Consider the following 17,057-nt stretch of genomic DNA (forward strand, 5'->3'; position numbering starts at 1 on the left):
ATGCACACACAGAGAGACATCAAACTGGACAGTTTCATTCAGAATCAGATATTCCTTCCTTGAATTGGGGTCAGAAATGTACAGACACTCAGCATCAGTTCTTCAGGACCAGTGCTGTTTGGACAAGACTGGCTGTACCATTCAGCAATCTGGGAGGTGCACACTGTGCTTAGCTGTATCTACAGGGATAGCTCCATGTAGAGTTCATTACTGTATAGTAATCCGTTCAGGGGATTACCTGAGCCTGGGTCATAGTAGCAGAACAACTGTAGCTGAAGAACCTGTCAAAGCAGGTAATAGGCATTCTTCGCCAGATATGTCACTTCAGACTCCAGTGACAATGTATAATCATAGAATCATAGAGTTGGAAGAGACCACAAGGGCCATTGAGTCCAACCCCCTGCCAAGCAGGAAACACCATCAGAGCACTCCTGACATATGAATTCAACAACAGCCCCAGGCTACAATGTGGTTCCTTTAAAGACAATTGTTACCTCTTCCAGAACAGGTCATCAACCTAGTCCTCAGATCTGGAAACCGCCAACCTACAATGCCTGCATCTTGTTAGAATTTAGCTTCAATTTAATGGCCCATATCCAGCTCAATACTACCTGCAGACAGTGATTCAGGACCTGAACAGCTTCTCTTGCTTCTGATGATATGCAAAAATGGACCTAAGTGTCATCTAAGTGTCGGTGACACTGCCCTCCAAATCCCCTGATGGCTTCTAACAACCATCTTATAGAAATTATGCAGATAAGATTACTTTGATGCAATACGTGCTCTGGCTTTGCTATCCCCATCAATAACAAATTTTATGCTCAGAGGAATCATTAAAACACTACCTAAATAAAATGCAATATTTATTTAAATTAATGAAGTAGTTGCTTCATCTGTTAAAAAAAGTAAATGACACCAAAATTTGTTGCAAAAAATTAAGCTTTGTTATTTAAGAAACTTAATTAAATTACATAAAATGAAACCTATTGAATAAGGAAAAATAAAAGAACTGACTTTCTGAACTTTAAAATAAATGGAAGTACTGAAATTCATGTACTCACTTGACAGGTTGCTGTCTCCTCCGTAACCGTGTTAGAATCACCTATGAGTAACACAGGGCCTGGCTTATCAGGAGCCTGTTGTGGTGTCAGAGTATTGGTACAGCTTCCGATTGGGAAAAAAATCTGGCTTTTCCGAGAGCCTGAAGTCAGTGAAACCTCATGGCAATAAGACTGAAGAAATGCCCGGACTCCATCAATCCCCACAAACTGTGAAACTGGTGCACCACTGAAATTCAAACTTGCATTATCACACAGCTGAGAATTTTTCCACCTGCGAAGTCTGAGTGCCAATAACACAAGGAGGAAGGCGAGGAACAAGCAGGAGACAAAAGCCACTGCAGTCACCAAGTAGAAGGTGAGATCTGACTGTGGGTCTTCAGATATTGGGACGCTGCTCAGATCAGTCAGCATGTCAGGGATGCTGTCAGCCAAGACCACAGTGACAGTGACTGAAGCCGACATTGGAGGCTGCCCATTGTCCTTGACTAAAACCACGAGGCTTTGCTTGAGGGCATCTTTCTCCAGAAAGAAGCGGGCCGTCCTGATCTCTCCCGTGTGGAGCCCCAGAGTGAAGAGCCCTGGCTCAGTGGCCTTGATCAGCTGGTAGGAGAGCCAGGCATTCTGGCCAGAGTCCGCATCCACGGCCACCACCTTCGTGACCAGGTAGCCTGGCTCAGATGAGCGAGGGGCCAGCTCTATCCCTGTGGAGCCGTCAGTGGGAGGGGAGGGGTACAGGATTTGGGGAGCATTGTCATTCTGGTCCAGGATGAGGAGAGTCACTGAGACGTTGGAGCTGAGTTGTGGAGAGCCTCCGTCCTGAGCCTTGACCAGGAAATTAATCTCTTTAATCTCTTCGTAATCAAAGGAGATCAAGGCATAAACAACCCCCGTTTCAGAGTTAATAGAAAGGTAGGATGAAAGAGTAGAATCGCCAACAATTTGATCAATGATTGAAAACGTGATTGTAGCATTTTCCATGCAGTCAGGATCACTTGCTTTCATGTAGTAAACGGATGCTCCTCTGATATTATTCTCAGTTACATAAGAAGTATATTGTATGTTATTGAAGATTGGGGCATTGTCATTTACATCTGAAATTTCTACAAAGAACACCGTAGTGGTTGATAACGGAGGGTTCCCTTTGTCTGTAGCCATGATAGTTATACTATAATTTGATGTTTCTTCTCTGTCGAGAACTCTGTCAGTCACCAAATGGTAATAGTTATCAAAGGATTTCTCTAAGTGGAAAGGAAGAGTTTTAGGAACTGAGCACAAGATTTCTCCATTCTCACCCTTATCTCTGTCTTGTATGTTTAGTAGAGCAACCACAGTTCCTGGAGAGCTTCCTTCACTGATTGAACTGAAGAAGGTAGTGATAGTTATCTTGGGGATATTGTCATTAACGTCAATAAGGATGATCAAGACTTTAGCCCTGTCGGAGAGACCTCCATTGTCCTTTGCTTGAACTTCCATTTCATGCAATGCATCTTCTTCGTAGTCCAACTTCCCTGTTGTTGATATCTCCCCATTTCTAGAATTTATTTGAAAGAGTTGTGATGCTGTCTCCTTTATTTTTAGGAATGAGTAAATCACCTCAGAATTTGTTTCCTCATCGGCATCTGTAGCATTTACAGTAAGCAGCAGAGAGCCTATGGAAACACTTTCCAAAACACTCATTTTATAGAGAGGTTGGTTGAAAATGGGTGCGTTATCATTTGCATCAAGAACCGTTACATAGATCTGCAGAGTGCCAGATCTCACAGGATGCCCACCATCAGTGGCCGTTAAGATGAGTGAGTAAAATGCTTCCGCTTCTCTGTCCAAAGATTTCTCTAGCACCAGTTCAGGAAACTTGTCCTTTTCAGATCTGCTCTGCAGTTTCAGGGAGAAATACCTGCTGCTGCTCAGATGGTAGTTCTGAAGGGAATAATCTCCAATGTCAGAATCCTGAGCTTCTTGCAAGGCAAAACGAGCTCCTACATTGGTCATTTCACTTATTTTAAGATCTAAGCGTTCCTGGGTGAAAGTTGGAGCATTGTCATTTATATCTGTGATTTCAATTTCTACAGTGAACAGTTTCATGTTATCCTCAACAAGGACTTCAAGACTTAAAACACACTTCTCTTCCCACCCACATATTTCTTCTCTGTCTATCCTTTCGGAGACATATAACTGGCCATTCTTAGAATTCAAAGTAAAATATTGAAGCATACCTTCAGATATGATGCGAACTCTGTTGTCTGACAATTTCTTGGAACCCAGTCCCAGGTCCTCTGCTATATTCCCAATCAAAGAGCCTTTTGGGACTTCCTCAGGAACCAAGTAGTGGAGCTGCCCGTAATTTGTCTGCCAAATGGCAATAAAAGCAAACCAGAAGGAGCCACTGTCTTGTCGGAGTCTCAGGGCAGCTGCCATTTCAAAGAATTACCTTTGGAGAATCTACCTATTTCTCTTTCTCGTGGCAAAGGATCTTGTAGCAAAGAACCAGAAAATCCTTTTATTAATCTATACTGTTTCACTGAGAGAGAGGACGTGTGCCAATTTAGCTGCCTTTCTAGCAATGTGCAAGAACTTACCCTGCATCTTTCATTTCAGTTTGCTTTCTCATTGGTAAACAGCGGCGCCCAGAGTCTCAACCAAAAACTGCAATGGCTAAAGTCATACAAAAGGCAAAGACAGCCTAGCTGACACGATTAAGCAGTTTACTTCCTGCATGTGTGGATAACTTTTACCAATAATATTACCAACGCATATTTAATGTTGTATTTAATGAGATTTTCTTTGCTTTGCTCCAGTAAAGGATCACTGTAGCTAACAGGACATTAAGGCTGCAATCCTACACAAACTTACCTGGGAATAAATCACATTGGAAATTTACTTGTGAGTAACCATATATAGGATTGTACTGTATATTAAAGTAACATTCCAAATATCACCATTTCATTGTGTGTAACTTATAACATTATTTCAGTAAAACCAGGCCCCCTTCCTGATCATTTCCTTCCTGGCCTATTCACTACTTTAGTTTAGACATTTTAGAAGCCATATATATTTATATATTTTTTCATTTCTTACCACAAATAACTTCTAGAAATTAGAAATATATCTGATTTTATTGCCATCTTGTCTTTAAAACCTCTACCCAGTTAGACTAAAGGACTTGAATTTAAAAGATAATAAGCATTTTGCTTCCATATCTAGAATGAGCATACCAGGAGAACAACAAAATGAAGACTGAAGTAGGGCCACAATTTCGGCCACAATTTCACTAAGTGAAAGAGTTTATATGCAACATGGTTAACTACTTAACTGACAGCCTCCCTTACAGTCTGCAACTGTAGGAGCTGGAAAAGAATTTTCTGCTACCTACCTTGGTCGGACAACCTTACCTTGACTCTGGCCATAGGAGCCAACTCCTACAGGCCTTTGGCCCCCACAATAAAATATAATAATAATAATAATAATAATAATAATAATAATACCCCGCTGTGGCAATCACACAGGGTCCCCGGACGTTTGACGATCTATTGATCCCTGTGCCACCACTGTGCTCGTTTCCCTGCTGCCACCAACCCGTTACAATCAGGTACACACTGAGTCCAGACAGTTGTTAAAATTAAATCAAATAAACAAGTTTATTTTGTAAACATTAACAAGTATGGTTTCTCAGTTAATTTCCTTGTCAGTTTCTTATCCTTAGTTTCTTTACCGGCCTATACCTTCCTAATACCTTCTGACTGATTATCTCAACTTAACAGTTTCCCTCACTCTCTCACATCAGACTAGCCCAACCCACAGACTAATCCTCCCTCTCTCTTCTCTGACTCCAAACTGACTTCTTAACAACTCTAACTCCTCTCCTTGGGTTCCTATAGGTTAGTCATTTTACAATTAGCTAACCCTTTCCTTATGAACCCAGTATGATGTCACACACCTAGGAGGGCAAACGCCGCACCCGCCCATCTGGCTGGGTTTCTCCAGCCACTCTGGGGGAAATGCTGGAGGGGGCTGGACCCCCACAAAGTTGATGGGCATTCTCATTCAAATGTGGGGGTTCTGCATCATGTGATCAATTATGCGGGGCAGGGCCTACCTGAACCCTCACAGTATTTTATTCAAGTTGGCACACCTGACCTCTGATCAACTGAAGAAGTTTGCTGTTTCTTGCCTATGCACATTCAAGGTGTGCTGGGAAGATTCCGCCAGGGCCATCTGCCTGTAAGGGTGTGTTTTTTAGGGTGTGTGTGTGAATGAGCCTAAGCATTGTCCTAGAGTGCTACTCATCTGAGGTCCCCACAAGTCACTGGAAGGCTGGGTTAGATAAGCAATTCTTAATGCTTTGGGTGTTTTTGATTCCCACCTTCACTGGATCTGCTGGTCATATCTAATTATCTAGATCAGGGGTTGTCAACCTGGTCCCTACCTCCCACTAGTGGGCATTTCAGGATTCTAGGTGGGCCATAGGGTGTTCTACGGCACAAGGTGAATCCTCCTTCCATTGAGCACTGGTGGGAGGTAAGGAAAGTTTACCATCAAGAAAGATGCACTAGTGGGCGGTAAGGTATAAAAAGGTTGGCTATCCCTGGTCTAGATGCTTAAGAAAATGACTTGCTTAATTTAGAACAAGTTGACAAAAATAACTCCCTTCAAGGCTGATCAGGGAATGAGAGTCAAAAGATTCCCACTTCACCTGCAAACAGCTAACATTGCCTGAGATACTGTGGGTTTCTCCAGGGTTTCTTCAGAGACGAGACTTTCCAAGCTTTTCTGGAAATTCTATGGATTATACTTGAAATCTTTTGCACACAAAGCATATGCTGGTCTACAGTCTTTTAGTTTGTTTCAGTTTAAATCCAAATACCTTGGTTTTATTAAGTTATGCATCAGAAGCAATTATCTGATTATGTCATTTCCTTCTTACTAGTTGCTTATAGTTAAACTCCTGTTTACCTACTGAGTTTAACTCCTTACAGTTAAAATATTGCTTTGTTGTGTAACAGAAATATTTTTTATCCTTACTAACCATATGGTTGTGAGCATTTAAAGCATTGCCTTTAAAATATGGTTCTACGTCTCATTCAGACATTCAAAGAAGTAGAAATGCTGGTGTACCTCCATCCACATTTATTAGATAATGCTGATTCCTCCATCCTTTTTTTAAATTAAAACATCACAGGAATCATGAATAGAATGTCTGGAACACAGGGTGTAGAAGCAGATGTTACTGCACACAGGCTAGAGCCTGTTTTACATGTCCAGTCATGGTAATGATTGTGGTGAACAGAGATTCCTTCATATCCACCAGAGTTGTATCTGAGAAATGCCATCCAGAGGAGCTGCTAAGTAGCAATGGAGATTATTCATCTGTAATTTACAAGAATCCTCAATGATCCAGTGTGACTTATTCCCAAAGCATTTCATAGAAAAATGACTTGAGTGATGGATTGCTTATAGGACTGGAAGTTCCTGTGGCCCCATCCAGACCCTTTTGCTGGAATGAATTTTTACTATTGCAACTTAATGTTATTTGCAGCTTTATATTATCGGAGAGGTGTTCCCCCTCTGTGTTCAACTCTTGTTGCCCACCACAGCGTCAACCCAGAAGGGGCAGTAAATTGGGTTCAGGTGGCAATAAGTACTTCCTTAAAGAAGAGAAAATCCCAGCAGCCTTGAAGGGGCACCTCTGAGACTACTCCTTAAAAATATATGGATGATTCCCCCCCCCCCTTGCAATTGGCCAATTGCTAATCCCCCTTTCTTGGGCAAGTGGCTTTACTAGACAGTGGCTTCTTAACCCCAGACATGCCTGGATGAACTGGATTATTTGGATCTATTTCAGTCTGAATTCTGTCATGGTTTGGGGGGACTTTGGTCACCCCCACAGAAAACGTACTAGGAGAGGAACACATGGAGTGCAGTCCTGTTGATTCTTCTGGATCTCTCAAAGTTTATCAGTTAGATGTTTTGATGTATCAATTATAATATACTTCTGAATCATCTTCTGGTTTGGGGGCATTGTGTCCCCTTGGTTCTGTTCTTGTCTGTCATGTTAGTCCCAAACAGTTACACTGTAGTACTTCTGTTTCACTCCACAACATTTATCCTATTGAGTGACATGTACCCAGCTGTAGGAGGAAATTATCTAGAGATGGTAATGAGGCATCATCACTATGCTAACGACACCCAGCTCTATTTCTCCTCTTTGTCTAGTGTAGATGACACAATGAATGTTCTTAAAAGGTGCTTGGTATAGTAATGTGTTGGATATGGGCTAATAAACCAAAGCTCAGTCCAGACAAGATAGATGTTCTGTAGGAAGGCAATGAAGTTGATTAGTGATGCAGTGTTCATCCTGTTTTGTATAAAGTTGCTTTCCCCCCAAAATGTTAACTTTTCATTCTCTCTGCATTAGGATGGGAAAACAACTGGTGGGAGTGGGGTGAGAGTGAGAATACTGTCTCCATTTCATTCATGTGTAGAAAAAAACTAGAATATAGAATATATATAAAGGAAAACTTCCATGCCTCTGACATTATGAACAACACTACTGATTTTGCTGTTACAAAATGATAGTAATAGAGCTCCATAACATGGAAATAACACCTTGATACCAATAAAACTTAACAATGGTAAAATAGAATAAAATTCACTAAATAAATTGATGCAAGATGTCTGCCAGTGGAACCCCATGTGCAGCTGCAATGTAGATGAGGTGCAATTTTTGTTATAAAGCAAGGGTTATACTGCCATCCCACAAATGCTGACCCACTGCCACTGCCAGTGCCTACCCATCTACAATCTGTAGCATACTGCAACAAAAAAGTAATTTTAATATTTATTCCTGCCCTGCTACTAGGGGTGCTCCCTGTGTTTGGACTGCTCATCTGTCAGATGATCATTATGATAGGGAGAAATAGGGCAATGAAGTGCCTGGCCATGTCAGTTTAGTCCAACATGGAGTTAAAAATTTAAAAGCTTGGCACTTTTTAAACTCTTGATTAAGATACAGGCAGTGGAACTAGTCTTCTTTTACTTTCCCAAAAAAGCATGTGATAGAGTAGAATGTGAGTTATCATCTACAATCATGAAAAAATGAACTTTAGTGTTGCAGATACATAAAAGCTCAGCTACATTTTAAGAGGGTCTTATTAGAGAGTCCAGAGATTTTTTTTTGAATAGCCAAAGCACATACCAAATTGACAATTTCATCAACCATCTTGCTGACCACATATGAAGTTGTTGCTTTATTCTTGAGCCCCTACTCCGGTGCTTCCCATATTCAGTCCACCACTTTCCCCTACAACTGATTCAGCTATCTATCCCCTTACCTAAAATTCTCTAGGCATCTCCCACCTTGAATACTGCTATGTTTTACTCTCTGGCTTGGACTTTGAAGCAGATGAAGACCTCCCTGTTTCTTCTTATTATTTAAATACTGTTATGAGTTTGGAGGAAGGGGAAGGCTGTATGTCTTGCCTCCCTTCTAATTCATGAATCCAGCATGGATTCAATTCCTGGAATAGCTAGGCTAACTTCCTGATGAGATAATGGCCCTCTATGTATGGACCTTTAAGGTAACAAAGGAAGTGTCTCTGTGCCGCATGACAAAGGGTGGGCTTTCCTCCCACAACAAACCAGTAGTTAGAAGGATAAAGGCCAGAATGGAGAGTTTAGTTATGTGAGCTGGAAGGTAGAAGAGAATGTGCAGGCTGGGAAGCTGGGATACAGAGTTACGTCTGATTTCTGGTTGAATCCAAGGTTTGGCTATGGTGGAAGCAAAACCCCTCCATCATAGGCTCAGGTTGCATATATGTGTAAATAAACAATATATCATAAAGACACCACAGTCTCCACTGTCCCTCATTCCAAAAGGTAAGCACCTGGAATCCATGGAATCTTACATTGCTTGGAGATTGGGGTGGCAACAATCCACTTTTATTTAAACCCAAACATTAAACAAAGGAGAGGTTTCTTAAGTGAGTTAAACTTAGATTAATTGAGAAACAGCAAATTACAGTGTGAATTAAGTCAAAAAGGGCAAAATTATCTTCAAGATGATCAAGATTTTTAAATGTTTTAGTTCTTACAGTGATTCTTACAGAAACACTTGTTTAGTTGCAGTGAAGTTATTCTTGAACATCAAATAAAAGGTAAAAATAATTCAACTAGATAAGAAGAAGAAGAAGAAGAGTTTGGATTTGATATCCCGCCTTTCACTCCCCTTCAGGAGTCTCAAAGCAGCTAACATTCTCCTTTCCCTTCCTCCCCCACAACAAACACTCTGTGAGGTGAGTGGGGCTGAGAGACTTCAGAGAAGCGTGACTGGCCCAAGGTCACCCAGCAGCTGCATGTGGAGGAGCGGAGACGCGAACCCGGTTTCCCAGATTACGAGACTACCGCTCTTAACCACTACACCACACTGGCTCTAAATATACTGACATAAGGTTAGGATTCCAGGTGGAAAAATCGAAGTTAGAAACGGAATTGTTAGAGCCTAAGACTAAGGTGCTTTCAAAAATGTATAACTTGCTGTTAAAATGGAATACACAAGATGAAATGGTTAAATCGGCTATGGTAAAGTGGGCACAGGATATTGGACATAACATCATGTTTGAGGACTGGGAGAGGTTGTGGACTACTGGGCTGAACTTTACTGCATGTAATGCTCTGAAAGAAAATGTTATGAAAATGATATATAGATGGTATATGACCCCAGTCAAACTTGCAAAAATATACCACTTGTCTGATAATAAATGCTGGAAATGTAAAGAAAACGAAGGAACATTCTTTCACCTCTGGTGGACTTGCCCTAGAGTGAAGGTCTTCTGGGAAATGATATATAATGAAATGAAAAAGGTATTTAAGTATACCTTCCCTAAGAAACCAGAGGCCTTCCTGCTGGGCATTGTCGGTCAGAAGGTGTTAAAGAAGGACCGAACATTTTTTATGTATGCGACAACAGCAGCAAGGATACTCGTCGCTAAGCATTGGAAAACCCAAGATTTACCCACATTGGAAGAATGGCAGATGCAACTGATAGACTATATGGAACTGGCTGAGATGACTGGCAGAATCCGAGACCTGGGAGAAGAGACGGTGGAAGAAGATTGGAAGAAATTCAAGATTTATCTACAAAAATATTGCAAATTGTATGAATGTTAAGAAGGATGCCAGAGTACAAACAACTAGGCACCATTGGGCTAGATGAAGTGAATTATGAAGATAAGCTAAATTTAAGAAAAGATAAATTGTTGGAAATTGCAGGTTATATTTAATTTTTTTTAAGATCTGAATAAAGGATATTTAAAATTAGAGATATAATATCGGCAAATTAGATAAGAAGAATAGAAACAAGGGAATAAATTTGCTGGATAAAATTTCATAGACAGGAACGCGGGAGCGGGAGATGTGAGGGAGTCCAAAGAAGTTAAGAAAATTATGTCAAGAGATGTGTTGTATTGTATTATTTATTGGTATTGTAATTAAAATAAACTGTTAATAAAATATTTATAAAAAAAAATAATATACTGACATAAGGTTTTATAAAACCTTTTCAAAGTTTAGTAAAAGCAAAACATACCTGTTCGCAGCTCTGCCTGTCCTTATTGATATTTGAATCATTTGCAGTAAACAGAGGTCCAGAGATTTGAGAAGCCTGATGTCCTGTCAGTGTGTTTGTACAGCTTTCAATGGGGAAAAAAATCTGACTTTTCCGAGAGCCCGAAGTCAGTGAAAACTCATGGCAATAAGTCTGAAGAAATGCCCTGACTCCATCAATGCCTACAAACTGTGAAACAGGAACCCCATTTAAATTTGCACTTCCAGTGTCACACAACTGAGAATGTCTCCACTTGCGAAGCCTTAGTACCAATAATACAAGGAGGAAAGTGAAGAACAAGCAGGAAACAAAAGCCACTGCAGTCACCAGGTAGAAGGTGAGGTCAGACTCAAGACTGATAGGAGCTGAGATGGTGCCCAGATCAGTCAGCATGTCAGGGATGCTGTCAGCCAAGACCACTGTGACAGTGACTGAAGCCGACATTGGAGGCTGCCCATTGTCCTTGACTAAAACCACCAGGCTTTGCTTGAGGGCATCTTTCTCCAGGAAGAAGCGGGCCGTCCTGATCTCTCCCGTGTGGAGCCCCAGAGTGAAGAGCCCTGGCTCAGTGGCCTTGATCAGCTGGTAGGAGAGCCAGGCATTCTGGCCAGAGTCCGCATCCACGGCCACCACCTTAGTGACCAGGTAGCCTGGCTCAGAGGAGCGAGGGGCCAGCTCTATCCCCGTGGAGCCGTCGGTGGGAGGGGAGGGGTAAAGGATTTGGGGTGCATTGTCATTCTGGTCCAGGATGAAGAGAGTCACTGAGACGTTGGAGCTGAGTGGTGGAGAGCCTCCGTCCTGGGCCTTGACCACAAACTTAATCTCTTGGATGTCTTCATAATCAAAGGACCGTAGGGCATAGATTACTCCAGTCTCAGAGTTTATAGAAAGGCAGGAGGAGAAGTAGGAATAACTCATCTCACCTTCAGTGATTGAATAAGTAATTTTGCCATTCATCTCCCAGTCAGGATCAGTTGCTTTTAGTGTTAAAAGAGAGGATCCAGCTGAAGTATTTTCTGTAATTGAAGTAACATAGGACCTCTTTTCAAAGGTGGGTGGATTATCATTTTTATCTAATATTTTCAGCTGAATAGTGGTGCTTGTGGAAAGAGGAGGATTTCCTTTATCTGTTGCAATAACTGTAACATTGTAATTAGATACATCTTCTCGGTCCAGGGTTCTACCAGTCACTAAACTGTAATAATTATCAAACGTTTTCTCTAAATGAAATGGCGGGTTGCCAAAGATGGAGCATGTAACCAGCCCATTGTCTTCTGAATCCCTGTCTATTACTTTTAACAGTGCAATTATAGTTCCTTCTGGGCAGTCTTCACTCACAGCATTAGTAAGAGATGTGACTGCAATTTCTGGTGCATTATCATTTACATCGGTAATAGCCAACAAAATATTAGCTCGACCTGATAACCCTCTTCCATCACGAGCTTGAACCTCCATTTCATACAAAGCACATTCTTCAAAATCTATCTCCTGCCTCACCCTTACTTCTCCAGTTCTCGGATCCAAATGGAAACTATTCGAAGCCTTTTCTGATACCTGCCTGAATGCATATGTTATCTCTGAATTAATGCCTTCATCCAGATCAGTAGCATTGACTGTTACAAGCAGGGAATTAACAGGAATGTTTTCTGCAGTGGTCACTTTATAAACAGATTCTGAAAAAACTGGTGCATTGTCATTTGCATCTTCAACAGAAACTTTGATGTGTGCAGTTCCGGATTTGACAGGATTCCCCCCATCACTGGCTGTAAGGATTAAGTCATGGAAAGCTTCTACTTCTCGATCCATAGACCTTTCCAGTACTAACTCAGCATATTTGGCTCCACTTGCTGTCATTTGCACATCAAGAAAGAAGTGTCTGTTAGGGCTGATTTGATAGCTCTGTAAAGAGTTCACTCCTAAGTCTGGGTCTTGTGCATCTGGAAGAAGAAATCGAGATCCCACAGCAGTACTTTCTGGGATATTTAGCTGCAATGTCTCCACTTGGAATGCCGGTGCATTGTCATTGATATCTTCGATTTCAATTTCTACTGTGTAGACTTTTAGCTGCTCCTGAATAAGAATCTCCAACTTCAAAATACAAGTTAACAGACGTCCACATATTTCTTCTCTATCTAGTCTTTCATTAATATATAAATGACCATTTTGGAAATTGAGGGCAAAATATTGTGTCCTACCTTCTGTAATAATCCGGACACCACCAGGCAAGAGTTGCTTCATATCCAATCCCAGATCCTGTGAGAGATCCCCAACAAAAGAACCTTCCTGCAGTTCCTCAGGAACTGAATAATGGATCTGTCCAGTAACTGCCTGAAAAACAGCTAGCAGCACAAGGCAGCATGACTGTCTCCTTCTATCCAAGAGTATACAAGCCATTTCAGCCTCTGCCAGGTCCTATCAGTCCACAGATAACAGGGACCAGTGTTTAAACTAGGCTCTCTTAATAGACTAATGTGCCAATTTAAGACTTCCTTTTATTTCCCATCAAATAAGAACCTCCTTTTTCTTTTAGGTCAGAGTTTTTGTGTTTTTGCATCTCGGTGGTCTATCTGGTTCAATCTAGTTTCTCTCCTTATTGGTGAACAGTGACACCCAATGGATCAGTCAGTAAATGCAGTGTTTTAAAAAGCTTTGCAAAATAACATTTCATTGCTTTTTATATAATAATAGGTATAAAAACAAACTTCCATTAACATACTGCATCCTGTCTAGAAAGCTCAATGGAGATTGGATAAGCACCACAATGGATGAGTAACACAGTGTACCTCCTCATCAACAGGATTGTGTCAAAAGTAATCAGTGACTATTGATCTAATGACAATTTGCATCTTATATATTTATTTAATCAACCTATTTCAGAGTACAATCACATGGTGTGTTTTTTAAGTGTCTTCTCCCAATGTGGGAGTAGGATTGCTGGAATGAGGGAGGGAAGCCGTGTGTGTGTTCGGAGATGTGGGCTCAGATTTTTTGCTACATAGCCTTGCCTATGCCTTCACTCAGAGGTAAACTGCTGGTGAATATTTAGTGTGTGGAGTGGACAGATCCTGAAGCTTAGGCTCCAATACTTTGGCCACCTCATGAGAAGAGAAGATTCCCTGGAAAAGACCCTGATGCTGGGAAAGATGGAGGGCACAAGGAGAAGGGGACGACAGAGGATGAGATGGTTGGACAGTGCTCTCGAAGCTACCAGCATGAGTTTGACTAAACTGCGGGAGGCAGTGGAAGACAGGAGTGCCTGGCGTGCTCTGGTCCATGGGGTCACAAAGAGGCGGACACGACTAAACAACTAAACAACTAAACAACAACAACAAGGGTGGTAGAAGACAGAAGTCATTTAGTAGTGAGGGAAAAGCACTCTGCACCTGCTCAGACATGCTTTTCTTCCCATATTACAGGTTCAGGTCTGCTATTGAAGACAGATTCTTAGACTAGGTTCTGGAGGGTCCTTACACAAATTAAGTCAGGGAAGACAGAGGCACGAATAGTTTGACTTAGAAAGAAAGAGAGGGAGTTACTAGCGGAGGGAAAATGAAGAGTGGCCAGTGAGTTGTGCTGATATTGGACTAGTCCTAGTCATTTATTATTATGCTTTGCTTATCCTTCTTTGTAAAATGGGGCCTCTAGCCTCTTTGACAGTCCTGTTACTGAAGGAGGGCTTATAAAATTGACAATCAATTAAACATGCTGCATGTACTGTAGGTGTCCTATGTGTATTTGACGGTCATAAGTTATCTTATTTGGAACTACCTGCTTGAATGCACTTTTAATTTTTGTTTTTGTTTTGTAACACCTTTCAATCTGAATTTTGTTGGGCCACCTTTGCCTTCTGGGTCATTGTGCTTGACTAGCCCATCCACTCATGTACAACAATGCGTTGAATGCTATTTTGTCTACAACTTTGTGGGGTCAGTTTCAGCTCCTGCAGCCTGAAGACATGGACAGGGTGCTTGCAGGGATACCCTCTCAATCCCTGCTCATTTTGGCTGTTGAAATTGAGCCTGGGGGTTGACTGGCTGGGTCCAAGCGGCAAAGGTCTTTATTTTTATTTTTGCATGAAGGAGTGGCACTTGCTGACTTAAAGAAGTTGGTGTGGGCACTACTGAAAAAGCCAGCCTTGGACAAATTGGCTTGCAGCAGCTATTACCAAGTCACAAGTAGCTTCATTCTGGGGAAGGTGATTGAAAGAGTTGTGGTGGAACAACTGCAACATTCCTGGATGAGAATGATTTTCTGGATCCATTCCAGTCTGGTTGATGCCTGAGTTCAGGACTGAATAAGCCTTGGTCTCTCTGACGGATGATAATCCTTGATCCTTTTGCTTGATATCTCAGCAGCTTTCAGTACCATTGATAAAGTGCACCAGTGAAGACATCTTGGACCCTGTCCCCTCTCTGGTGTGTGCAAGCAATGTGCAAATGTGACTTGAAATGTAGCTAGGAAAATCTACCTCTCTGTGTTTTAAGCTGCTAGTGTTTACATAGCCTTAGTGTACACCAACAGAAAGGCATGGCAAACAAGGATGATATAAAATTCACTAGCTCCCAGGTGATTAGCAATCTGCCCTTCCCTCCCTCAGAGTCCTTTCTACCCAAGCACAGGCATCTCATCTTAAGAATCATAGCCAGTGTGGTGTAGTGGTTAAGAGTGGTGGACTTGTAATCTGGTGAACTGGGTTCGCGTCTCCACTCCTCTACATGCAGCTGCTGGGTGACCTTGGGCCAATCACACTTCTTTGAAGTCTCTCAGCCTCACTCACCTCACAGAGTGTTTGTTGTGGGGGAGGAAGGGAAAGGAGATTGTTAGCCGCTTTGAGACTCCTTAGGGTAGTGATAAAGCGGGATATCAAATCCAAACTCTTCTTCTTCATAGTGGGAAAGAATCAATTTTTATATTGTGTTGCATTGCTGTCAAATGGCAAGTGGAGTGCAAGTAGATTCAGGTCTGGTGGTCAGTCTCAGCTTCAGGTTTTGGAGGGCCCTTGGGCAGGACCTTGCTCAGTAAGCCCACCTGCTCTCCACTCCCATAATCCCCAGGTACTACTGCTTTCCCCCAAGCCGGAAAGGACAGGATAGCCTTCTGGTCATTGCCTGGTCTGACCTGACCTAAGGTACAACCATCTACTAACTAAACCCAGTTCACTAATATATGGAAGCTTCTGTTTTCAATTCTGGTGCCTCAGTTGTGGTCCAGCAGAGTTTTTGTAATGACAGTAGAAAAGAAGTATTCCAAAAGTGGGGAAGGCAAGAAGTTAAGGAAATGTCAGCAGAGAACTGAAACCAAGGATTGATCAGTTGTAGCCAGAGTTGTTGAATGTTAAGGAAAGTTACTTTCTTTGCAGCAACAAATATTTCAGTTGTCTGCTCTATATATCTAAAACCATCTTTCACCAGAGATTTCAAGACAATTTAGAAAAATTAGAACAAGTAGAACAATAATAAATACACTCAGCTCTTGCTTCCTCCAGCCGTGTTCAATGACCAGAGGGAGAGAAGTGGCAGCTGCACTTTTTCCTCCCTCCTATCTCTGCTCATTGACTCAGAGACAGCATCCGAACAAGCAAGGAGAAGCATCTGGAATCGGAGACCTCAGGGATTGCTCGTAGGCCCCTTGCTGTGGCTCAATAATGCCAGTTCCCAATGCCAGCTTGACTTAGGATAGTTCAAGCAGCTACTTGCCAAGAGCAATGAACCTCTCCCTGGTGATATAGATAAATCCAACCCAGTAATGAACCCAAATGACATCTGTTAAGGAAATACTTTAATAGGTCCTCTTGTCTGTAAGTATTTGTTCCTTTATGCCCATTTCTTTCCCATTACTTGCCACTAAAAAATTCAGCCATGGTCCCTAGACAGCAAATAAAGTGCAAAGAAAGCGGGGGGGGGGCATAATGCCACTCACTTTCTGAATTTATGAAGTGCAAATCAACTAATGTTTGGTGGGATATTACTGAAAATACATGGGTAAACACTTGTAAAATAAATACAAATGCACTTTGCACAATTCTTAGCTCAGTGCCCAATGAGCTCTGCAGACTGTATCACATTCAACTTGTTTCTGCTTTGTACACTGTAAAATGTGAGCAATCTTAATTTTAGAAAATGAAACTCACCTGCTCAGAGTTTTGTCGTACTTTATCAGTGCTTGGATCTTCCATAGTTAATAAAGGACCTAAATTATCGGCAGCTGGATGAGATGAGAGAATATCTGTACAACTTCCAATTGGAAAAACAATTTTATTGTTTTGGGAGCAGGTAGTTAGTGAGCCGTCAGGGCAGTAAGACTGAAGAAAAGCCCGGACACCATCAATGCCCACAAACTGTGAAACAGGTACTCCATTGAAATTTCCAAATCCTGAGTCACACAATTGTGAGTTTCTC

At 41.7% G+C, this 17,057-nt stretch overlaps 1 protein-coding gene across 1 annotated transcript; it reads right to left on the minus strand.

The window, feature by feature from the left end:
* Window positions 1-1,049: 1,049 nt before the first annotated feature.
* Window positions 1,050-13,193, minus strand: LOC309349231 (uncharacterized protein; the record flags this gene model as incomplete). Its single annotated transcript, XM_081874978.1, has 3 exons — window positions 10,642-13,193; window positions 7,306-7,370; window positions 1,050-3,486 (listed from the first exon to the last, which is right to left on the minus strand). The coding sequence occupies exons 1-3, from the start codon at window positions 13,051-13,053 to the stop codon at window positions 1,050-1,052; spliced, it is 4,914 nt and encodes a 1,637-aa protein (XP_081731104.1). The 5' UTR covers window positions 13,054-13,193.
* Between the last annotated feature and the right edge of the window lie 3,864 nt (window positions 13,194-17,057).

Source organism: Podarcis erhardii, assembly GCF_964252035.2.
Source record: "Podarcis erhardii genome assembly, chromosome: 8".
Lineage (NCBI taxonomy): Eukaryota > Metazoa > Chordata > Lepidosauria > Squamata > Lacertidae > Podarcis > Podarcis erhardii.